Source organism: Rhyacophila brunnea, unplaced genomic scaffold, assembly GCF_057557595.1.
Source record: "Rhyacophila brunnea isolate RB1 unplaced genomic scaffold, BYU_Rbru_1.0 scaffold_4, whole genome shotgun sequence".
In the NCBI taxonomy this organism is placed as follows: Eukaryota; Metazoa; Arthropoda; class Insecta; order Trichoptera; family Rhyacophilidae; genus Rhyacophila; species Rhyacophila brunnea.
In genome coordinates, this window is record NW_028233068.1 from 24,390,082 (window position 1) to 24,416,276 (window position 26,195).

Sequence of the window (26,195 nt, forward strand, 5' to 3'; positions counted from 1 at the left end):
ATAAAATATGACACAGTAATTATTCAATAAAATTAAAATACTATATTTAAATCTATAATTTTAACATTCCAATACAGTGTATTTATATAGATAGTTAAGTATACCTAAAGTATTTATATAATTTAAATCTAAAATATAATTTAATATTGTATTAGGTATATATGTTTTTAACAACACATATTGGTACATAATATTATTCTTTTAAATACTTGTATAGTATTAATAACTTCTAACTAATTACCATACTGCATACCTATAAAAATATGGACATCTGATGTTACTTAGCTACTATTGGTTCCATGTTGGTTTTTGGTTGGATTTTTTTATAACTGAGTGCTTATAAAAAACGACTTTTTGTCAACTATTTTCATAATTTTCAACTTTGCCGTTGTCAATGTACGACAACTGTGCTTACTCAACAGTTATATTATTATTATAGTCTTCGTGAGATATTTAAATACGTAAAATACAAAGTAGCACAAAGCAGTCGATGTGTAGTCTGTTTTTGATACTTTGAACGCATGGTACCATAATTTAAATTAAATGTTAACCGGCAAATTTTCTTTTAGTATTATTTGTCGACCTATACAATATGAGAGTCGAGCAATTTACGCAGTTAGTTGGTCGGCTGGAAATCAAGCCAATCCGCCTCGTAAAACTTCACCCGCTCTGACAAAAACATTTTCCACTACCTCAATGATGCATTTAGGAGTAAGCCTGGGTTGACCGTGGTCTAATGTGAATATTTTTTGATTTTTGAAACGTCTATTATGATTTCTTTTACACATTAGGTAGATTCACTATATCAAAAACGTGGTAAAAACAATGATACTATACAGTTTTAAAAGTGGCTAAAATTACTAGAGCGCTATCCGTCGAAACATTTTTAAGGGACGAATACCGAGTAGACAATACATGTAGATAATTATTATGATTATTTGTTATATAAAAAATAAATATACCTATAATGCCTACGATACCACTGTTAACATATCAATGCGAGAAGGCATTAACTTGCTATGAAATGATTATAGCAATTGTTTCAAAATAAGGCTAGCAATTGCGGTCAACTTCAGATGGAATAGATTGGCGCGAAATACCAAGTCGGCACGACAAGGTCGCTAGCTATCTTTCCTTTTATGACGAAAGAAATGCCAGTGTCATTGAACTTGCTATTCATGACTGCTGAGAAAAAAAAAATATATGAATAATTAATTATCCACTCGCACCGCACAGAAAACAACCACTATTTAAGATGATTTTTTTTGTAAAATTGCTATAGTACCCCGTGAAACACTGGTATAAATTATGTCATCAGTCAAATATAGCTACAATAATTGTAAAATTATTATAACTGGTGATATTTTAGAAAAATAAAATATTAAAGGTAGTTATTAATTCGTCACAAAATATTATAATTTAGAGTATTTAGGCTAAGAAATTTTGAAGTACATACCTCCACAATTTACGTTTGTTGATTATAAATACTCGTATCATATTTTTACGGCGATCTATTTGAGAACTTTCAATTTTAAATCACATATTTTTAAAGAAATACACAAAGAAAGATATGGCATGTTTAAAGTCGATTTTTATTTAAGATGCCGGCGAGATTTTTTATTCGCTTGTCAACAAAATCATTATAAAGACATTGCGAAAAATTTGTGAAAGTAGGGTTTCTACTAGTGTAAAATAATTTGTTTAAATAGTTTGTTTCAAATATATTTTTTTTATAGAAAATTTTCTTTTCTTTTTAGTTTTCTACAAATTTATAATATATGCAAAAGAAGATAGCTGTGCGATGGTAATCGAAAATTTTACGATTAAATCTTTATTTAAAACTGAGAATAATATTGTATGATAAGCTTATATGAATATATAGATAGCTTATTTTATTGGCTAAACAAGAGGGTTTAAATACAAATAATAATAAAAAAAACTTACTGACTAAATTACATGATAGTTATTTATATCCTACAGCGTATTATATATTTTAACTAGCTATCGAACTATTACTTTTTTGCGAACATGTATATAAATATCACGTTTAATAACACGATTGAATAATTCAAAAGCTCATTATAATTGTATTTATTTGTGAGTGGTTTATTATTATATATGTTTTTTTTTATATTTCAGATTTTCAAAACATCCGCCTTCTGAAAAAAACTGATTATAATAGACAGCGATACGTAATAAGGTAATAATAAATTGAAAGATTACAAGCTTGCATATCATATAAAATGTTTCAACAATTGAATATAATAAATGTTATTATATACCTACCTACATGATTGTATATAATAATTATATAAGTAGATATTAAATAATTTGCATATTGAATTATAGCTAATTGCTATAAAAAATGTAAGAACCTACTGAAAATAATAATATAACAACATAACTAAATGATCTGGTGAGATATTTCAAAATAAGTGTCATAATTAAATGAAATTAAAAAGAAATTTTAATTTATATGAAAAAAATTGATTTTTCTATTAATTAGATGCATTGAATAATCCTTGAATAATTTATGTTTAGAATAATATTAAATAAATCAAGATTAATTATTATTATTTAATAGGTTAAATGAATAAATTGTATTTAAATGAAAAACGGTTAGGTGAGTATATTGTATAATCCTTTCTATGGAGAAAGGAGTGTCAGTAGTGAAACAATTTGATATATTTTACGTGTGAATAAAAATGTAAAACTTGTATTAAAGAAAATTCACCATTTCTGTCATTTAACTACATATATATCAATCCACGGGTTGAATGTTATTTTATGAGGAATGGTTATGAACTAGTCGTCCAATCCATTATTGGGTTATTTCTGGATAAAGCACATATTGAAAAGAAAAGTTTTTGTGGACAAGAGTTTTACTTACTACTAACTTACTAACTAACATACTCAGCTTAAGACATGGGTTGTATGCCACTATATTACTTCACCAAAGAGAATTAAATAATTAGGTACATCAATAAATTTTGTTTATTTCTAATTGCTATACCTATTTAGTAACTCAAAAATATGGATGATAATTTTATTCGAATATAATATATTTTTTAACCGTGAACATGGAGATTGTTTTAAAATTTTTAAAATATAGTTTTGTTAGAAATATTCAGCCATGCTGTTATTGATAAATATACTAGGGAACATCCGCTGGACGCAGGTTTGAATCCCAATCAGAACATACCATATTTTATTAATTTTTTTTTGAATATTGTATATTTCTGATGTGTATTCAAATTATGTTATGTTTAGTCAATAAAGAATGTTATATTTTTAGTCTTGTGAATAATTCGTTTAATAATAAAATAGTTAATAATTGGTGTCTTTATATGAATAGCCTTGTTAGTTAGTATTCAGTGAATATTGAGTACTTATCTGATTTGTTACCAATGCTTATTTGGAATAGTACCGTATCAATATTATTTTATAAATGAACATCGAAAATCATCGATAATTTAGAACAAGGAATATACTGGGCTTATGCATTTATTTTTTTATTTGAATAAAGAAGGTAAGTCCACATTGTGAGGTATTACTTGGTTCCGAAGCATGGTTTTCGAGTACAATGCCAGCCGCTTAAAAAACGTTTATCAATAAACAAAAAAAGAAATACTAGTACTCGTTATTCAATCAATGCCATCAAATACTTTTTTAAATTTAATTTAATCTCGAACAATCGAAACTAAGACATTTATGGTGACGGTGAGTCATTTACAGATAGAGACTGACATACAATAAAAAATTGGTTGGTATTTTAACATTCCAATGTCGTTTAAATTATATTACCTGTATGAAAATGGTATTTATTTTGTGTATAAATATTAATTGATTATTTTTAAATAATCATATCATTAATACATCGTGTACTTACTCAGGTATCTCATTCAATAAATATTAGTATTTCAGAGCAAGGCTTAGTAACGCTTGAAGGGTGCAGCGGCAGTGCTTTTGTTTATCCAATTCTAATTTTTATCAGTAGCATAGCTTGCAGTTGCAACGGTTACATCTGGAATAATATGAAATTAGATCAAAGTTATTTAAATTTGTGACTAGTGTAATGTTTTTTTTATAAAACTCCAGATTTTTTTAAGCCAGAATAGTACCTAGTAAGAATTAAATGTAAACCACTGTGAATTTTTTAGTTTACTTTAGTTTTTGCCAGACAGAGCTTATAAAGCTCTCCCATTTTTCTGAAGATGTTTTTAAATTTTAATCGACATTTTTTTACCGGTAAGTCTAAAAGGGTTGTATATTTTCTTACTCAGAAAATTATTATTCACGGACGACAAATGACAACTGCTGCGAGTTGGCAATAATGAGTATCTAACGCTTCCCGCCGCATGCAGACGATCATGTGCAGGGATTAATATATAATCCATAACGATAGATATACGCATTAAAAACGTTGCTTAAACTATTTTGCATTAGAGCGCTTAGACTAGAAAAAAAATGCAATTAACTAATATATACAAAAAATGAAATACATGATTGATAATTAAAACACAACATGGTTTAGTGTTCTATGAAGGACGCTGTCTCAGCGTTAATCAGAGTAGTTTTATCCCAATGTATGTTGATTTAATTGAATGAAATCATTGATCAAAAATACATTTAAGCTCACACGAGTGAATTATGTTAAATAGATTAAACAATGTGTGTTATTTTTTACAGCCAGATTGTATCTAAATAAACTAATAATATGTTTCAATTAGATAGAATGGCGACGGGACTTTATTTATTTAACGGCTTGACAATATATTATTTTATTAATATACTTATGCATAATTATTGAGTTGATATATATTATATTAAACATATTTTGATTGTATTGTTTTACAATTTAACCAAAACGAAAACTAAATGATAAATGGCTTATAAATAACTATTGGATGCAGTAAAGAGCATTAATTTATTATTAATGAATTATAATATGATATAAAATTAAAAGTTTGTATGAAAAATAATCTTTTAGCATACCTACATCATTTAAAAATATTCATAACTGTTAACTAAGAATAATTCGCCAATGTATATATTATTATTATTATGCATGTGGCAAGCAATTAATCATTATCAATGTTGAAGTAACATTTACTAACCTATTTATGAATTTAAACTTCAGTTCATGGTAATCATGTTAGTTTTAATACATTGTTAAAGTAATCCTAGCATTGATACTAGAAGTTGCACTTCTTATGAAGACCATAGTTAAGTATTAATATATTAATAATTCGGGGCATTGTTTTACTAGTGCCATACTGGTTATATATTATATAATACTGATAAATTAATAAATTCATATTTAAAGTTGTGGCTGAAAAAGTACTTTTATTTTATACAATATTTTATGTCATTTAAAAAAATAAGTACGTATATTAATCTTCAATTCATATATATAATTTAATAAACATTGTCTATCTGTTTATATTAGTATTTTCAACTGAGTTCAAACATCATCCAGAGAAAAATTGATTAAGTAGTGTATTCATAATACATACAATGAACTACAGTAGTATTGATATATTAAAAAATAGTATACTTTATCAGTAAATATATTTCTTTAACTCTACAGCATAATATACAATGATATGCATTAAAAAACGCATTGATTCATATGAGATCGTACTAACTATAATAAAGAATAAAATATGTTTTCATAAAACCGTTTTAAATTCATGTATTGATATAATTTAAAAAATAAAACCATATGCATACAATCTTGACCAGTAGATGGTTGCATCACGTTAGTGTCATCAACTGTAAGTTATTTTAATCCGACACGTTCTAGAAAAATACTCGGATATCCGGTTGGTTGATCGCCCCGACATTTAAAACCACCTGAAAAATAATGATAAAAAATATTGACTCTGAAAGCATGCATCTTTTTAAAATTAAAACTTGTGACCATATTACTGAAAGATTTAAAGCAGTATTTTCTTATAATATAACACGCATTTTTAACCAATCAAGCGAAAATAATAAGTAGATATTTTTAATTTAGAAGAAAAGACACCATAATATAATGTCGTAACTATCTACCTTATTTGCATAGAGTAAATTTAAAAAGTTTAAAATGTGAAGTCATTAGTCGATTATGAAACTTATTAATATGATATATTTACTGAATACCATATTATAGCATTTTAAAACTAGGTGAGGTAGGTAAGGTGGGTTTATTTAGTAAAATTAGAATCTTTTATAAATTAGTGGTAGGTTCCTTATTATAATGGTTTATTTTGGTGCTTACATTGTAATAAATAACCTTAATACCTACTTATTTAACATGAAAAATATCATGTAATTAATATCGATTGTACAATACGTTTTTTTCTTTCTTAATAAACTAAAAGCTCATTATGCCATTTTTGCAATTGAGATCACGGTCATAGATTTTTTATAACCCTATAACATGCTCAATGACTGGCGATTTATATTTTAGATTTTTTTTGTTCAACAACAATATTGTTTTTCTTAGTGAAATAATAGATGAGTCAAGCAGCGTGAAGGTGTCATATAATAATGTTTTGATATTACTTTTAAATTTACGCGTAAATGTTTACGTATCGGTTCTACGTAATACCAGTAATAGGTATCAGGAAAATCCAAGTATTTTCATAACCAATACCAAAAACTATAACTACACATTTTTGTATGAAACGGTTTTAATTAATGTGGGTTTTCACAAGGTCGACCGTTTTTAAAGGATATTTTTGGAATGGTTTTTGTGACACTATTAAATTTGTCTACAAACGTTTTTCTGACGTATTATTTTTGGATATATCATAGTGATTTAATTTTTAAAATTGTCACGTACTGATTTTTGTTTATCGGTAAATTTACATTTTATACAAAACAACGAGCAATCCTATAAAATGTTACGTGAGAAAATAAAATATTTTTTTTTACATATTACGTAGGTACCTATATCATGATCATAATGTTATCAATATCATAATATGTTGCGGTGGTGAAAAATAATGTCTGTTGTATAATGGATTAAAGACAGTACAAACTTTAACAATCATACTTAAAATACATTATTACATCAATATTAATGAACTTGATAAAAATATCACGCGAGCGTGCCACCTGTCAACATTCTTGGATGTGACTTAGTTTTGCATCTGTCAAACAATTATGAGAGTATTATATCATCTGTTTTCTTTCACGACCCGATTAAAATAAACGATTCCTTTATTTTTGTGTCATGTTTATTTTTAAAAATTAAAATTGCATTGATGTGTATTTATCTCACCTACCTTATTTTTTAATGTTTTATCCCTGTCTCAATCTTCCTAACACATTTACATCTCTCATGCATTGCAGATAGATCAAGACAAATATATAATGTAATAATTACGTGATTTTATCATAGACAAATGACAAAGCAATAGCAATTTATTGACATTTCAAAAGCTTACTGAAATAGTATGTGTTTATTTTAAATAAATATTTAAATTATAAAAAAAAATCAGAAGTAAAAATATATTAAAAATAATACATTTTGCTTTATATATTGTGTCCAACAATAAAATTGTTAACATCTACGATCGTAGATGGTGCGAGCAAATATTATATTGAAAAGAGTATTGTGTGCATCATTATTTATTCTATAGAAATGCCACTTACTTTGGGTGCGATAATAATTTATAGTCTGACTACTACCTTGACAATTATTGTCCGCTGGGTGATGTCAACATTTTTCATATAATATTATTTTAAGTTAATTGTTATAAGATCGATCATTTGGTACTAATCGTCCGAAAAAAATCATATGCCACATTTATTATAAAATATTATAGATTTTCTAGTTGATGGCGTGATTGAAAATATACTACTGATTCTCTGAATGCTGGTTGTCCAAATTCGAAAGAAAATTTATTTGTAAGTAACCGAATCCAAAGGATTGAAACAATTGCACTTTTCTGAAAATTAAAATATATGAAATCATATAGTAATGTTGGTGCCTAAGTATATGCTACACATAATCATTAGAAGTAATGGGCAATATGGGTTTATGACAGCTGAAATAAGTTTTGTAATTTTTAGAATGAATTTTGTCGATGTGGCGAGCAAAGATCAAATCGATGCACGACCCACCACGAGTAATTGAGATAGTTGGATTCGTTATCAACAGAAGTCCGAACGTTTCTTCCATGAAATTGATGAAATTTTGGTTTTCTTTTTTCACTTTTTTACTGTACTGATACGCCTCTTTGACTGATTACCTCGCATTAAATTAGATCAAATGATTTTCACTTGTATTAATATATGTAGTAATAAATAAATATGTATATATTTAATAAAAAAGACGACAAAAATAAACGACTTGTCTCTGCTGAAGTATTAAAGAAAGGGAGGTCAAAGCAAAAGCATGTATCCATGCTAATAACAATGTTACCGTATCTGTGGCACTTGGATTTTTGGTTAAATGATCGTAATATAAAAAGTTTTTTTAAGGTAAACAATAAATATGAAGTTTTGCCATTAGTATAATGTTATATAAGTAGGTACTCATTTTCAGTTGTACGTTCTTATAAAGTATAAATACATGTTATTTTTTTATTAGTATTGTACTTATTTATATTTTAAGTCCAGTTTTCATATGGTTGTATGTCAATTAAAAATATTTTATTAACATATATTTTTTTAAATGGCAACACTTCTAATCACGGGAAGCGACGTAGCTATGTAAGTCATATGTCTTTCATTTATGCATTGCGTTGTTAACTAGGAAGTTTTACATAACGTCCATATTCTATTCACCAGGCCTTATTAACACTAGGTACGTAGTATGATTGAAAACAATATATTATGATCTATCCCAATCTGCATAGTAGAAAGTATATTTAATATATTTTCTTTAATAGTTTAGAAAAAAACGTTAACAATGTAAGTACACGCACAAATTCGATTTATTAACTATGTAATAATGACCATATTTTTATATCATTATATTACAATATTTATTTTGACCTTAGGTATGTTCCTTATTGAGACATAGTGTACTTATAAAGATTATTATCTTGAATATTGACAGCACATGTCTCATTTAATTAACGATGACAATTGAGTTATATATCACCAAAAATAATTGTTCTTTTGACAATCGAGAGGTCACAAAAATAATAAATTATTATTTTCTTTACCGGAAATGTACTGTAGAGAAAAAAAGAAGGAATAAAACCAACCGACCTTACAAATAAGTAGGCCTATTTTAAGCTAAACGTATTTTTTTTAAAATAATAGATTTTTTGAGCTTATGCAATGCTTATTTACTATTTCTAGTATACTAGTAGGCCGTGTCTTTATATTAAAAATATATAAGTACATGTTTTAATTTAGACAACGATGTATTCTCTAAGTAACAACGAGTACACTTTATATTATTTAATGAACCAGTTTTACGTTGACTGAATAGGCATTTTAACAATTATTTTTTTTCAAAATTTAAGCCAGTCATTAACATTCAATAATGAGAGTTGTAAATAAAAAAAACTCATTAAATTGAAGTGCAATAAAAACTAGATCTATGTTAGTAAATATTTAACGACATTGTAACTACCTACTTATTCACTATACTTTGATTTCATTCCGGTATAAGTAAATTTTTCAGGTGACAGACAAGGTTGCGAAAGATTTTAAGTTGCATTAGGAAAAATCATGATTTTGTATCTATCTATTATATAGGTAATGTTCATGGCCTTTTCCTTGTTTTAAAAAATACTGTTTTTATGGTACATGTGAATTAATCTAATAGTAGTTACTGACATATTTAATTCATATTATTAAGTTGTTACTTGAAAACAACTTCTCTGATACTAACAATGGTTATAACATCAAAACACTATTATAATTATAAAAAATACCTCTTTCGGTGTAAAGATTTTTTAATGTTTAAGTAGGTATATACCAAATTGTTTTTTTAATGTCTAAAATTTTTAATGTAAAAAAATTATTTATAAATTGAATAAAATGCATTTTTTCGGTAATATAAAATCTATTTTTAAATTTGAAAGGAAAATACCTTTTAAATAATATGATTGATTAAAATATACTCCTCAGTATGGCTAATAAAACTCATTCAACTACATTCCATTGATAACAAATACTATGTTGAAAAAACGTCTAATAATAAACAGCATTTAAGCATGTATCACTACTCCGTGAATATATTGTAAATATTTCTTATTTACTTTGAAATATACTAAAACTATTATTAGTTTCAATGTAAGTTTTTAATTATTTCATATATTTAATTTAATACTACTACTATAAAAATCAAATGATCTCACAATTCAAATTTTAATTTATAATCAATTACACAATGATTAATAACAATACACGCCATCAAAATATGTGTAATTATAGGCATTCAATTTATTTAATAGATGTATATCGATCAACATGAAATTGCATAGTTTAATAATGTAATAAATATTATTTACATCTGAACCGCAAGGTCGACCGCACTTCCGGTCAAAGGCATCCAAATGCGCAGGCGCTGAGATCAACTTCCGTTATAATCGGTTCAAGATCAAGTTTAGCGTTTTTTTTCACCATTATAATTTCTGATTGCATCGATTTAATTATTGAACAGTAAAAATAAGCCAGCTGTTTCACTTTGGCGAGGATACGCCTTACGTTTATAATATATTATCAAAGTGGCCTCAAGATAGTAAAAATATTTATCTTTCAATCAGTAATTACAAGTTAAATCAAATCAACAAAAATACGAAGTTATGAAATTGAACATTAAAAATTAGAAAGGGTGTTAAATTTGCTTGTTTGCAATTTATGTCATTAGTGAATAGGTATACGAAAAATGTTAGTCATAATATTGGTATCTACTCTAGTTATATACGGATACAACTCAACAATTCACCGTGTCATTACTTTCTTAATTTTTCAGTACAGAAAAAAATGTAATATAAATGATTATACAATTGATAATAGTTTAAGAATATATACTTATGTATACGTAAACTGTATAGGTTGATAATAATATACTTGCGGGTAGAATAGTGAAGAAAAATCTGTAATATAAGTAATTGGAGAATTATAAATCATCTATTAGGTGTGATTTAAATAACTAAAATAAATAATGTTTTCTTGCGTAATAACAATTAATTATCTTTGAATACATTTAATAAATAATATCTATATATATTATTATTCGAACAAAAGGACTTGACTTATATACGTTAAATATTCTGATTTATGTAAAAATATTATGTAGGTCAGTATTGCTGCCTATAATAATTATTGTCATATACCAAATACGTAATAATTATTAATTATCTTTGTGTTATTGAATAATTTTAATTTAGCTAATTATCATACATATGTTTAAAAAATATAATAACAATTATAATATATATGTAAGTAAAATATATTTTTTTACAAACCTACGAGTATTTTTGCACACCTTTTTTCGTGCAAATGAATTTAAATGGGAGGTGAATCATATAAATAAGTATATCAATGTTTGATTAAAAAAAGGATAATCTATTCATTATTTTAGGAATATGGTTTTTATTTGACCTTGGTACGTATATTTAAGATGTATTTTATTCAGAAAAAAACAATTTTCTTTTTTTAATTTGAAAATGGTATGTTTTTTTTCCGAACACGAAAAAACATCCGACATCTTTTTGGATAAAAAAATGTTAGGAAAATAGGGCGGACGGAAAAAATGCAAGTACTAAAAAAAGGTTGATCACCGTAATTAATTTAAAATCTCAAAATTAAATCTAAATCTAAAAGTTACTCAAAATTGATTAAAATAAAAGTAACACAGTACATAATTTTATTGTAAAGATATTTAAAACTCCCTTACCTACTCGTATTTTACCGGGATAAGATAACGGTGACGAAAAATCTATCATGAGATCTAGAGTAATTATTTCATATGAAACAATTTATGTAAATTATATAAATAATTATTCCACAGGCTTTATTCCTGCCATTACGCATGATATTTCATACTTTCGATGTGCTTCTATTATTAAAAGTGATGCAATAACGTTTGTTGTTACACCAGATAGCAAGTAGATATAAGGTGTAAAGATAAAACATGAATCTCGTTGTATGTATTAATTATTAACTGTCAATATTGTATATTATATGTTATAGACATTCCATAAACAGTAGAGATTGATTGAAATGTTGCAAATCCTTTCCGGGGTTACATTATTTACATGATATAAAATTAAACATAAAGTTTTGTAAAAAATAAAAAATGCAATGGAGCATATTAATATATTACATTATTATATTTAATATATTTATATTAATACTGCCTATATTGTTAATTGTATTCAGAATTTAATAAAATTATCTTTTATAGGCATTGTACACTATTACATATTGCCCATGATAGTCAGTGTGTAATTCAATAAAGACTCACGTCACATGCTATTACAAATTAGTGCAAATTAATATTTTAATCAGTTATAAATGTTATAATTTTGATGAATGATTTATCTTGTCATCTTTGTTAAGACGTTAGATGATTTAGATTATAATATATTGATACAATTATTGAGCATATATCTAAACATAGAATAAAGAGCTTTTAAATATTGTAATGTAATTTATTATTCATATAAAAATACAGCCCATTTATGAAGAATTAAAAATAAGGGATTCGCCCACTAAAAAAAAGTTGTTGAGAGACAGTAAAATATATTATTAATGATTATTACATTATAAGAACACAATATAATTGTATAAGTTTCATAATTTTGAAAAACACTTTCTGAGAAAACTAAACCCGGGAGATGTAAGGTTCGATTCCCTGTCGGGGTGACTTACTTTTTTCAAAAAAGATTTTTTCTATTGGTAATAATATATTTTCTCAGAAAGTGTTTTTCAAAATTATGTATGTTCAGTAATTAGAATGGTACATTCTTAAATCTTGTGAATTATTCGTTGAATAAAAGAAATAGTTAATTATATATAAGTTCCTTTATAAATAGATCACTATGCTGAATCAGTTCATCTGGTAGATATTACCATGTAAAATTGCATTTTTTTGTTTTGAAAAATGCAGTGTCATAGAAAAGAGTACGGGAAAAAGGTATTATTTGCCATGTGTAATTTTTAGACATGCATCATTCATGTACGACTGACTTGAAATAATAATATGTGAGATAGCTCCTGCTCGTGAAACAGTCGTACGCCAGCTTTGCACATGTGTCATGACTCGCTTGCATGGTAGGTGCTTCATGAACGCTGTGAAGGGTGGAGCAAGTCAGATGGGTCGTAATGAACACTCCTAAAACAGAAGCAAGTCAGAATACCCTATGAATTGGGTCGATGAGAATTTTTATTATATGAATCGAATGATGTTATCAGTAAGAACGAGACATTACATGTAATTGACGCGAAAACTTACAAGTGTCTCATTTTCCACTAGTCCTATTATAATTATTGATAATTTTGATTTAATTATCTACAAAAGCCGCATCAGCCACATGAACTACTGCAAACCCTAATTTATAAATAAATAAGAATTCTCTACCATTACATTATAATATAGTATCGCCAACCTAATTTTCATCGTTCATTGTAATTTATTAGTTTATAAGTAATCGAGATTAAAGATTGGTGTTTATACATCATAATACAATTTAGAAAAATAAATTTAAAAAAACAGCTGATAAATTAAAATATGATACATTAAAATGAAAAGAAACTGAAATTATTTGTGGTAGCTCACGGCTATAAAAAATAGACAATTTTTCTTGTAAGAAGATAGAAAAACGGTGACGATATAATATATTAATGAAAAATATGTATATCGCGGGCATATCTAATGTATATTATTATATTTTAATGGTTATGCATATTTAACTAATTGGTGGTTTATTATTACTAATAAACTTGTTAAAATAAATATATTCTGTCAATTAACTATTATGTCACTTTAAGGCCAGCACAATAAATTAAAGGCTTAAATAATATTCCCATTGCAAAAACGTTTTGTATGTTACGACTTGGTGTTAATTGACCCATAATTTGAATAAATAATATGTTATAAGGAATACATTTTGAATAAATTAAAGCAATATTATATGGAAATACAAAACGTACAACTAATTAGCTATATACTGAAAACATTGCCAATATACATAATATGAATAAGGGACAAGATTTTTCCTGAAATGGTTATTCGATGTTTATCATTAAAATAATGTTTGTATTCAATCAAATAATGGTAATTTAGTTCATTATTTTTTTATATTTTTTGTATTAGTAAAAAATAATATACAATTACTTAGGTATATTATTATTAATTATTGACATGCAATAATTCTAGAATTCATTGTTCCATGAAAATACAGCGAACGATTTCAGATCACAATCATCTTTAGTAAGTACGATTTCCGAAAAACATTATGTTTTACAACATGATAGATATCGGAATTTATTATTTTGTGCATGTGGGTGCACTTTTTATAAGTACATTATTACAAATTCATTTAAGGCATGCACGTACATAGGTATCTTCTTCTTTAAAGTCATTTATGAAATAAAAGTGAAAATCTTCTCGCCTAATTCAAATTAAACTATCATTACTAAAATATTTATTTTGGGCATTCAAGTATATATTAAATTAATTTATAAAATGTGGTGATCACTACGACATGGTATTCAGCACAAATTTAAATTGTTGTGAAATACGTATTTTACTCACGTGGTGAGATTTATTCTTACAATATTCACAACAGTTGATAAAGCTTACTATGTGATTGAAACATGCGTCGTCAAACAATGGGTAACGCGGAATCTATTGCAAAAAACCGCTAGTTTAGGCAGATTTAAATATAATTATGAACGCATAGTAATTAAAAATAATATGTAAACGTGACAAAACATGAAAATAAAATACAGAAATGTATAATAACGAATCGTCTAGTGAATACATAATACTTGAAAACACTGAAGAATAAGTAAAAATTTTCGGAATTACAATAAAATAAAATTAGTACAATTGGTTTGTTATTTACAAAGTGACATAATTTCACTTGTAGAAATCATAAGTCAAATGATGTAGTCCTTACAGTATGACTTAGTGGATTAGATAATAATCTTTCTCTATCTTCTTCTTCCTATTTTGATATCATCTTATATCAATAATTGAATACGTGTATTAATTAAAAAAATAAAAACTGACATTTTTATAGAAAAATGTTCTACATACCAACGCCAATAACTTCAACTATAGTCTAAGTGCCTCAAGCAAGTCAAAAAAATACAGCAAAATAATTAAATCTGTCGACGTTGTAAGTCCATTGCCGTGCTTTATTTATAATGGTGTAAGTAGCTCTGCAGTGGTCAACGGCATTCAATATAAAATAGCTGACGATGGTGTGTTGACACTTGAGAGTTCTTAATACCTAAAACTATAGAAGCTGCCGTGATTGCTTCACACTGTAAAACTACATTTTTTTAAATGTCTGCTTCATGAAGTTTTACTGCAATGACTCTGTATTTTGTAACTACAGGCAATACTACTTTTTGGTACTTAGAGCCTTATTTAATACACGTATTGACGACCAAACTGCTGAACACATTTCTGTCCTGGTCTTATCGTATCAGACCTCCAACGCCTTGGATATTGAGCCACTCATGGGGGTGGCGTAACCATTTTTATTCAGTTCTCTTTCAATTGTCCTAACTTGCTCCAAAATAGACATTCATATACATCATTCCGCATCTAATAATAGATATTATATTATTATCACCTTTTGCCAGAGTGTTTGTCTCTGAAGCGGTGGGTGGAAGTTTGAACTCAGTACTCGGAAATATTTTTTGAAATTATCTTAGAGCTAGAGAACTATGAAATATGTGTACTGGTTAATCATTCATTTTCCACAATACGTGCCATATTTTAATATTTTTTCTGTTGAAACATATACATGTTCCTGGTAAAAAAAAAACCTGAAAATGGTAATTCGGATTACATTATAGATTAGAAAATACTTCTGCCTATGATGCTACTAACGGGGTTTTAAGGATTTAAAGTTAATTATACTATTTGGTTTAAAACCAAATTCAGCAAATAGGCTTGTTAGTTATATAGTTGGGAGCCTTTGTAGACCAATCTGTAAGGTACTGGCTTCTTATCTAGGGACTCAGGATCCGATTCTCGTGAGTTCAAAATACATTTAAGTGATTTTATCAAAGCCTGGTTGTGTTTGTGATTGTTTATATTCTACTACTTTTCTTCTTCTTTTCTTTCTACCATGTCCGATCATAATAGGATTAAAATATGGGCCTCCACGAAGGTTTGTATTAACAGATTTTGTTTTTACGAAAAAAAATTGATGTTAGCCACTTGCTCAATCTATTAGGTCCATACTCTGACTCATGCATACATTGGAAATCAATTATTATTAAACAATTGTATTTTACAGACCCAGGATTTGAACCTGGAACCCACGACGTTATAGGCCGCGCTTAAGCTGCGCGGCCATCGTGGGTGTATCTTCTAATATTCTACTGTTATTGGGCTTCATAAACTGTTGTATAACATAGAATATTAAAAAGAATACCATGTGGAATATGAATGTATAAGTTTTAGTCGATTTTAATTTCTTTACAGTGTTTATTTAAATGAACAAAATAAACTATAACAAATGAATATCAATATTTTGTGTTTTTTGAAATATTGTTATACTTATAGTTAGGTATATGTAATTAGTTACAGTGCATTTTCTCTATTTCTAGTAAAATATAATTTATTTGTGGAAGTAATTTAGATTTGTGGTCGTGGAAGGAAGATTAGTAAATAATATATCCGGAGTCATAGAACTGTTGCACGTTGGGTGCTATCAAACTCTAAAAGTTTCCATTCTTGGGAAATTTCCTTTGAGTGAACACATACTAGCATGAGCGTCACCGGTGGTTGTCTATAAAATTGTTTAATTATACAGAATGTTTGAATATAATCACATAACATCATGCAATGTAGAAATTGATATTCAGTTGTCCGATTCAATTTGTTAAGCAATTGTTCATTCAAATAGTGGGAAGTGTTTACCTGTTTAAACTTACGCAAAACAAATTTATTCAACTCCGCAGAACGAGATGATTTAGATAGATAACCAGAGTTTTATACTTTTAGGTGAAGCAAATTATTGCAAAAGAAAAAAAAATGTGATAATATCACACCGGTGTGTGACGTATATTATCATGGCGAAATAGCAAAATGTCACGGTTTTCTCGTAATATCTTATTAAATACACTATGTACTGAATAGAAAATATTTAAATGATTGAATAATATTTTATAATTACGTCAATAAGTTAGTATTTAACTAAATTTATCATTATTTTGTTATAATTTTCGAGATAATGATTTGGTTGAGATATTATGTTTTATTGGGGTGCCCGTATCTGTGCAGACTTTATTATTACACGCTATTTCTATGCAGGTGTATCATAGGGAGGCTTTCATAACACAATCACTGCTAACCTTACAATTACCACATTTAAATAACACGTTAATTATATCTAATGGCCAACAGCTCCAAACGCCCCAGTCGTGGTGTTAGCACTAAATGAGTTAATAGATTAAGCATAAACTCATATGAGATTTTACAGACATTAAAATATAACCATTATCACAAACGAGATAATTCATGCCCCGTAGTATAACAGCTGACTTTTAATTAATATTGTAAAGTAACTAGTTAAGACTTTATTTATCGGTGTCTAATTGCGTTGATATTTGAATTTAAATTAAACGTTTACAATATAATTTACTACATATTATTTGGAGCGGGTTTCACTAAAGCAGTTTTAATATGATTATATAACCCTATCCATTCACTATTTGCTAATATCAAGTATAAGTAATTTATTGTTTGACTGAAATTTCACAACTTTTATATTACATTGATACTATATATTGTAAGGTTTGCATCATAATAAAACAGAGATCATTCAATAAATTAATTATTAATATGAATGAGATACTCTAATGATTATGCTTCATAATATTCTACACATTCTAGATTTTTTAGATATACAGTTTTTAATTTGTGTAATAGTAACTGTGTGTCATGCGAAATCATCATATGAAAATCAATATATATATATACCTACTCAATTATGCGCTACCTCAGACCATGTTACGAAATAAGTACCTAAATGAAAATTTATTCCTTGAATATTTTATGATCTACTCTCTAACATTTCTATTGAATATATTTTGTATTGGATGTATTAATTATTTTGTTGTTAGTAGATACGATAAAGACCGTCAATTATTCATAAGTATAAGAATGCTCCATAATCTGCGAAGATTGTTTTAATATGCGCACCTCATTGAACGACAACATGATTATATATAATTTACTAATAAATTAATATTTTCGATCTTACAGAAAATTTATTCATACCGTCATGGAAAAATAGGAGAAATATGTACGCCGGGAATTTCTTATTAATAGTTAACTGGTTGTTAATGTAAATATACAAGGTATGTGCCTATATTTATTTTATGAATGTTCACCGGCTAACAATTAATTAACCAATCATATACGAAGCGTTATTTTATTAAGGAAGGTAGAGTACCTACAATAAAGTCAATAATTAATAACCAAATGGATAATAATCGTGTAGAAATAATGATATCAATTTCTATTTCAATTCATTTAATTTAACATATTGTGGACATTACAAATTATAAGTTTAAAACGTTCACAACATGACATGAAACATTATTATAAATAATAAAAAAAGTAATAAAAGCGATAAAAATGAAAATATCAAAAGAGAACATAATATAAACATACAAAAGCAGTAACAATACTGACAATACTATTATACATCTATAGAAGTTCAAAGAAATACACCGAGTTTGTTAAGGAGGCCCTATTTTAAGAATTTATAAAATAGCGTACACCTAAACTCACACTCTCGCAAATGGAATATATCAACACCCAAAGCAATTTGGTTGAACATAGTTATCGCCCTCTTAATTGGCATTACCAGTGGCAGGTTGGTTCTGTACCTTAAGAGAATAAACAGCTGATGCTCTCTATTTCTAAGATAGTTATCAGGGACATACAGATGAACAATTATCGGGGACATACAGATGAACAATGAATTGCAGAGTTCTCATTTATACCTCGTTTAAGTCGAAAAAAATACGTAGCTTAATTAATATCTCTTCTAAATTGCAGACTGCAGTATGTATGCATACCTAAGAGAAAGTCAATTGGATAAAGCCACAGATAGTATCCATTCAACCTCATGTAAAAGAGTCTCAAGAATTTCTTCTGAACCCTATAAAATAAATAAATATAAATTATATTAAAGTATTCTTTCACAAGGCTTTGTTTCCAATATATTTTTGTTATAAGTATGTAAAAATAGTGATTAAATCCTTCTTCCTTCCTTAACCATCTAGAGAAGTGACTCGTAGAAGGGATGATAGAGGACTGAAAGAAGATGCTGAAAAACATGAGACTAGAGAAAAAAGACAAATATTACAAATAATTTCTACTTCTGTTTTGAAGTTATAGGTATTAAACGTGTAAAAATGTATTTCAATTAAACGATTTTCAAAGATATGTGTTATATGGTGAAAAGTTCTGCTTGCATAGGGATAAATACGGTTAAATAGATTTTATAGTAGATATTTTAATCTAATTAAAATTTATAAAACGTATTATTTTTTTCTGAGAGCATAGGGAAACGTTTTTGGAAAGGATTTGTCTAGTTTTTATTGATTTAAATAAAACGCAATTTTATAGTACTAATTATTCCAATTTTAAAATATTAACTGGACCAGTTTCATCCACCTCAGAGGTACATTTTCAACTAGTGGCTATAAGCTAGTTACTATAAAATTGCGTTTTATTTAAATTAATAATACAATGCATTTTCACCATGAATTAACAGTTAACACCATAAAATAAATTTGTCTTATTACCTACGAGTATAAGCAAAGAAAATTTATTTAGTTTGTGGTTCAGATGCTAACCAAAAATCGATTGAATAAAAAATAGTTTATCAATATTTAACATTAAAAATTGTTCGTAAAATAAAAATGATGTTTGAATAATATTAAATCCCACGATATAATAAAGGTATTTAAAGCTTTCCAGTCAAACAATATTGGGTATTAACTATTTAATATTATGCATATTAGGCTTTATTGACTAAAATATATTATATCCTATAAACTGCTAAATAGATAGGATAAATATATAATTAATTGTCTTATAGATTTATATTATTATTAATTTATAGTGATTATGAATTCAATTTGAATAAGTTTTCTAAAATGATCCCCTTTTTATTCTTTTCAGGATTTGACGTAAACAATTCAGGATGGGTTCCCTGCCCGAGCTTTCTATACTGAAAGGGGATCAAAGAGCTTTTGATACGAGGAAGCTACATACCGTGTTTGAAGAACACTTAAAAGCCACTAAATGCTATGAAGATACAGCTATTATCTATGAAGGTAAAATACAAACAAATTACTGATAATATATTCGTAATATTAAAAATAATATATCAATTATAAATTTAATTACCACCATTAAATGTTTATATCGTATTGTTACTCACGACGTTCGGGATAATTATACTGTTTTGTATAATTTTATTTAATTTTACAGAAAATGGCGTCAATAAGACTATTTCATACAAAGAATTGGACGAGACTTCGAACAAAATGGCAAAAGCGCTGATTAATTTGATCAGTAATAACTCACTTAATCCCAATGGCGATGGTGATTTTATAGTAGCTGTTTGCATGCTGCCGTCACACAAGTAAGTAAAGTAACAATATTTTTACAATTACTTACAGCCCTCACATATTGGTATTCTTTGATGTGCAACAAAACACTGATATATATGTGAGTTCGAAATAGTAGTGCCTGTCTCATGTAAATAAGAAGGCGGTGTAAAACACCCAGTTTGTAAGAATTCTAGATATATCAAATATATATATATTTCCACCGGACGGCATTTTCATCACAAATTTATTTATCCATAGACTAATCACTACTCTGCTATCAATTTGGAAGGCTGGTGCTGCATATTTACCATTGGATCCAACTTTCCCAGACCAAAGAGTCAAACACATTGTTGAAGATTCAAAACCAGTTATTTACATTCATGATGGATCAAGTAAGTTTATTTTATTATTATATGCATACTAAGTTACTTACCTACCTTATTATCCATAAATTTAGTAGAAAACAATTCTATATTCCCATTGTAATATAATGACATCATATTTTAAACAATATTTACACCACTTAATCAAGTAATTATTTACAGTATAAAACCATTAAGGGGGGACATGCTCGTCGAAGGTCAAAATTGAGTTTTTATTGTATTTTCAAACCATGATCCTGGACACTCCTTAAACGTTGTAGATAATCTATTTATATAATTTTGAAGCCTTATTATCTTTTATAGTTATTTTAAACATTTGATGACTGCATGAAGTATTTTTGTTACATAAAATAGTATTCTTTTAAACCTCTCGCTCTAATGTTTTAGAATATAGTCATATTTCGGTACAGAGCTGTGCAGTGGTGTTAAGATTTTTTACATTTATTAATTTTTAAACGCATTTATAAAACCATTAGTATAATTTATTACGAGATAATTTTTGTAAAATATTCACCATAAAAAATTATTTTGATAATCTCTGTGATCCCAAATTTGACAAGAATTAGGCATTTTATTATTCAAAAAATCGGCAAGATTTACACATTTGAAGATGAATCTAAAGATTTTTATTATAAGCTATGTCTTTGACCATTCAAGTGTGATAAAAATCTTATGAATAATGATTGCTTTATAATAATTATTGACCTAAGAATAAGGTAGTGTTTTTTTGAAATACGCCATTTCTTTTGTCATTCCCTAGTGGTTAAGCTACAACATACGGCCGTAGCCATAAAATGACAAACTATAATTAAAGTAGGGAGTAAAATTATGTTAACGCGCGTGTTTGAACATGTACTTAACCGAATTTTTTTTTATTTTTTTTTAAACGGTACATGTTCAAACACGCGCGTCAATATCATTTTACTCCCTACTTCAATTATAGTTTGTCAATTTATGGCTACGGCCGTATGTTGTAGCTTAACCACTGGGGAATGACAAAAGAAATGGCGTATTTCAAAAAAACACTACCTTATTCTTAGGTCAATAATTATTATAAAGCAATCATTATTCATAAGATGTTTATCACACTTGAATGGTCAAAAACATAGCTTATAATAAATATCTTTAGAATCATCTTGAAATGTGTTAATCTTGCCGATTTTTTGAATAATAAAATGCCTAATTCTTGTCAAATTTGGGATCACAGAGATTATCAATATAATTTTTTATCGTGAATATTTTACAAAAATTATCTCGTAATAAATTATGCTAATGGTTTTATAAATGCGTTTAAAAATTAATAAATGTAAAAAATCTTAACACCACTGCACAGTTATGTACCGAAATATGACTATATTCTAAAACATTAGAGCGAGAGGTTTAAAAGAATACTATTTTATGTAACAAAAATACTTCATGCAGTCATCAAATGTTTAAAATAACTATAAAGGATAATAAGGCTTCAAAATTATATAAATAGATCATCTACAACGTTTAAGGAGTGTCCAGGCTCATGGTTTGAATATACAATAAAAACTCAATTTTGACCTTCGACGAGCATGTCCCCCCTTAACAGAGACGATAGATTGTAGGTACACAGTATTTACTGTTTTTATTATTTATATTATGTAGTTATTTATTCATAAAAAAACTTATATTATAATTATTGACATAGTAGAAGTACAAAGTCTATAAAATACATTTCAAATAGTGGAAACATGGAAAGAAATATAAAACATTATACATAATGCGTAATACAGAGATCACAGTTAATTATGCTAAATTTATTATTAAATTCTAAAGCCAATGTGTTGTGTGAGTTATTTTTGACAAATTCCAACCATTCTATACGACTTTAGATATTTAAAAAGTAAGGTACGTAGTTTGTTGATTTTAAATGGTATCCAAAAGCCCTAAGCACCATTTTAAGGTTTTGAAGAAAATAATAAAAGTCGAAAGAAGTCTGTTTTTAATCAAACATGGAAGAGTGTGTGCTTAGAGTCAGAGTGTGGACCTAATAGGTTGAGCAAGTGGCTTACATTCATTTCTCATAAAAACAAAAATCTGTCAATACAAATCTCTACTCTGTGGAGTCCATATGATCTTCTTATAGGATCGGACATGGTCAAAAAAGAAAAATAGATTAATCGATGTTTACGATAGGTAAAATCAATAATTGACACATACAAGTATCAAAATAATAAGTTAAGTTTTTAATTTATCTAAAATAAATCAACTTTAATGGTGCTATCAATTGCCTTATTTCTATAGTCGCACCACGAGACAGCATCTTGAAACACCATATGTGTCGCTAGATTTCAAAATCAGCCTAGTCCATAATAGATGAATAGGAGAAAAACGGCTTTTTGTTTTCGCAAATACACTGTCACAAGGGTGAAAGTTTATACTATTTCGAGTATAGAATATTTAAAATTAATAAATTCCATATTTTGATAATGCAGAAATGTTAGAAAGCAGTAGTTCTTCAGCAATTCACAAAAAAGTCAAAAATAGCTAAAGGTGGACTTGGCTGATTATGAAATGTAGCGACACATATGAGTATACGTCCAACGCCGATATGTATATGAAAATTACTAAGTACTTGTTTGAAATACTTAAGAAAACACATTTATAAAAAGGAGTTATAAAAGCTGGATAAAAGGTAGGATGTAATATGAAAGTTCACATGGCACACAGTAAAAATGTATATTTTTTTATTTTGTAGGCAATACAGGTGCGGTGACCAGTGCCATCTTATTGAGTTATTCGGAACTAGTGAGCGAAGCCTCAAACCAATCTTCAGAGAGCATTATTCCAGTTGATTCTTATCTAAACAAAACCACAGAAAGTGTAGCTGTCGTGCTTTATACATCTGGGAGTACAGGTATCCCTAAAGGTACGTAAAGAGATATTTACTAATTACTATTTACTGTTATAGATGTCGTATTGATAATTGAAATACAACGATATAAATATCATATAACAGTGATAGCGGACCTATGGCGCGCGAATATTTTATTTTAATTTTTATTAAGAGAAAAAAAATACAAAAACATTATTCAAATAATGAATATAATATTATAATTAGGTACCTACTTATTTATATATTAAAAAAAGAGCAGATGAGACTTTCAAAATTGGTGGACTGAGGAGTATAGAATGATTAATTAAACCAATAAAGCAGTACATATTTTGTATTCTGGGACAATTGTATGCAGAATCTAGCCAGTAACACAGTATTATGAGACGAACGATAAATCACTCCTGGAGAAAATCAAGGACGAACAAAAAAAATTAGAAATAAGTTGGCGGTTATTTTTTGAATGAATCAAATATGTTAATAAGTAACAATATTGGGCACTGTTCGGTTATCAGGAATACAGCGGAAAACATATTTTTAAAATACCCGATATACTGGATTATTTGTTAGTTTGGGTTAGTTTAGGTCAGGTTAGGTTAGGTTGGGTTAGGTTATGTTAGGTTAGGTTAGGTTTGGTTAGGTTAACCTAACAAATAATCCAGTTTATCGGCTATTTCAAAAATGTGTTTTCCGCTGTATTCCTGATAACCGAAAAGTACCCAATATTGTAATACCGAATTTAATCAAATTGATCTAAAATTATAAAATGAATACTGAAACAGATAATAAAAGAAATAGGCATTGGCCATGTAAAACATATTGATTATTTAGATTATATTTTTTAGTGTATTTTAATCATTAGTTTTTATTTTACTTTAAAGGTGTACGTCTTCCCCACGAAGTTATCCAAAACAGATTGCAATGGCAGTATTCTCAATTCCCCTTCTCGCCAAGCGAAAGAGTTTGCGTTTTCAAAACAGCCCTCACATTCGTCGACTCTATCTGCGAGCTGTGGGGTCCTCTGCTAAAGGGATTAGCAGTTCTTGTTGTCCCCAAAAACATCACGAGGGACCCTCAGCAGCTGGTGGACATGCTCACAAAATATAAGGTAATGGTTTACAACTAAAACTAAATACTATATTGATTAATAATATTAACTAAATGTGTCATCATTCTATTGATATGTTGTTTGTTTGTAGAATTATATATTGATTTTAGATCATTGACAATTGGTTTATTATTAATTTATAAAATCTACAGAGAGTAATATAAAATCTTGTGATTATAAAACTATGTCAAAATAAGATTGTTCATTCCTTAACGCTTGAAATTTAAATGACGTATTTAAATATATTTATACACCCACGGTGGCCGCGCGGCGTAAGCGTTGGACTACCACGCCGTGGGTCCCAGGTTCGAATCCTGGGTCTGGAAAGTACACATTCTTTTTCAATTTGTGTGTGAGTCAGGGTATGGACCTAATAGGTTAAGCATGTGGTTGACATCCATTTCTCGTAAAAACAAAATTTGTTAATACGAACCTCTACTCTGTGGAGGCCCATATGATCCTATTAGGATCGGACATGGTCGAAATTTGTTTTTTTTTTTTTTAAATAAGTATTAATTAGGAATGAAAATTTAATTGCATACAATTAGGTACGAATTTAAAAACTATCAAAATATAAAGTCAATGAGTTCAAATTTAATGTAAAGATACTAAATTTCCTTTTATTGTAATTTAGTTATGGCTATTCATAAAAAATACGGAAAACTCAATTAAATCATGCCTATTGTGATATATTAGTAGATAATTATATTTTATGACATTTATTTTTTGTGCAAATATACCGGAAATCTACAAGGCTACCTAAATAGTGTATTTACATTTTTTTAGAAATATAATTGCACAAAAATAGTTATAATTATATATTATTATTATTTCAGGTGACTTTCGTATTTGGTTTTTGGGTTGTCACCGTAAATATTCTGCCTTCTTTTTTCTTTCATATTTTTGTATGATTCGGGCAAACATAATCTCTTCATAATTAGATAAGTTCATGTCTCAAAGGGAAGGGGTGAGGACAGATATTTTTTCTTTCTGCAAACGCAAACTCTGAAAGATATCGAAATAGGTCATTATATATTATTATTTTTGATGATATCGTTGTAAG

The 26,195-nt window shown here is 27.6% G+C and overlaps 1 protein-coding gene across 3 annotated transcripts in view; it reads left to right on the forward strand.

Annotated features, from left to right (window-relative positions):
- e (nonribosomal peptide synthetase ebony) overlaps window positions 1-26,195 on the forward strand; it is a 45,636-nt gene that overhangs the window by 12,826 nt on the left and 6,615 nt on the right. For 2 of the 3 annotated variants that reach the window (XM_085953657.1, XM_085953658.1), the window contains exons 2-7: window positions 2,140-2,200; window positions 20,348-20,502; window positions 20,660-20,813; window positions 21,040-21,173; window positions 23,890-24,060; window positions 24,906-25,132. In XM_085953657.1, coding sequence (XP_085809783.1) covers window positions 20,370-20,502; window positions 20,660-20,813; window positions 21,040-21,173; window positions 23,890-24,060; window positions 24,906-25,132 — 819 coding nt within the window. In that variant the 5' untranslated portion in view covers window positions 2,140-2,200; window positions 20,348-20,369. The remainder of the gene's footprint in view (window positions 1-2,139; window positions 2,201-20,347; window positions 20,503-20,659; window positions 20,814-21,039; window positions 21,174-23,889; window positions 24,061-24,905; window positions 25,133-26,195) is intronic. The other variant, XM_085953659.1, reaches the window with a different exon arrangement.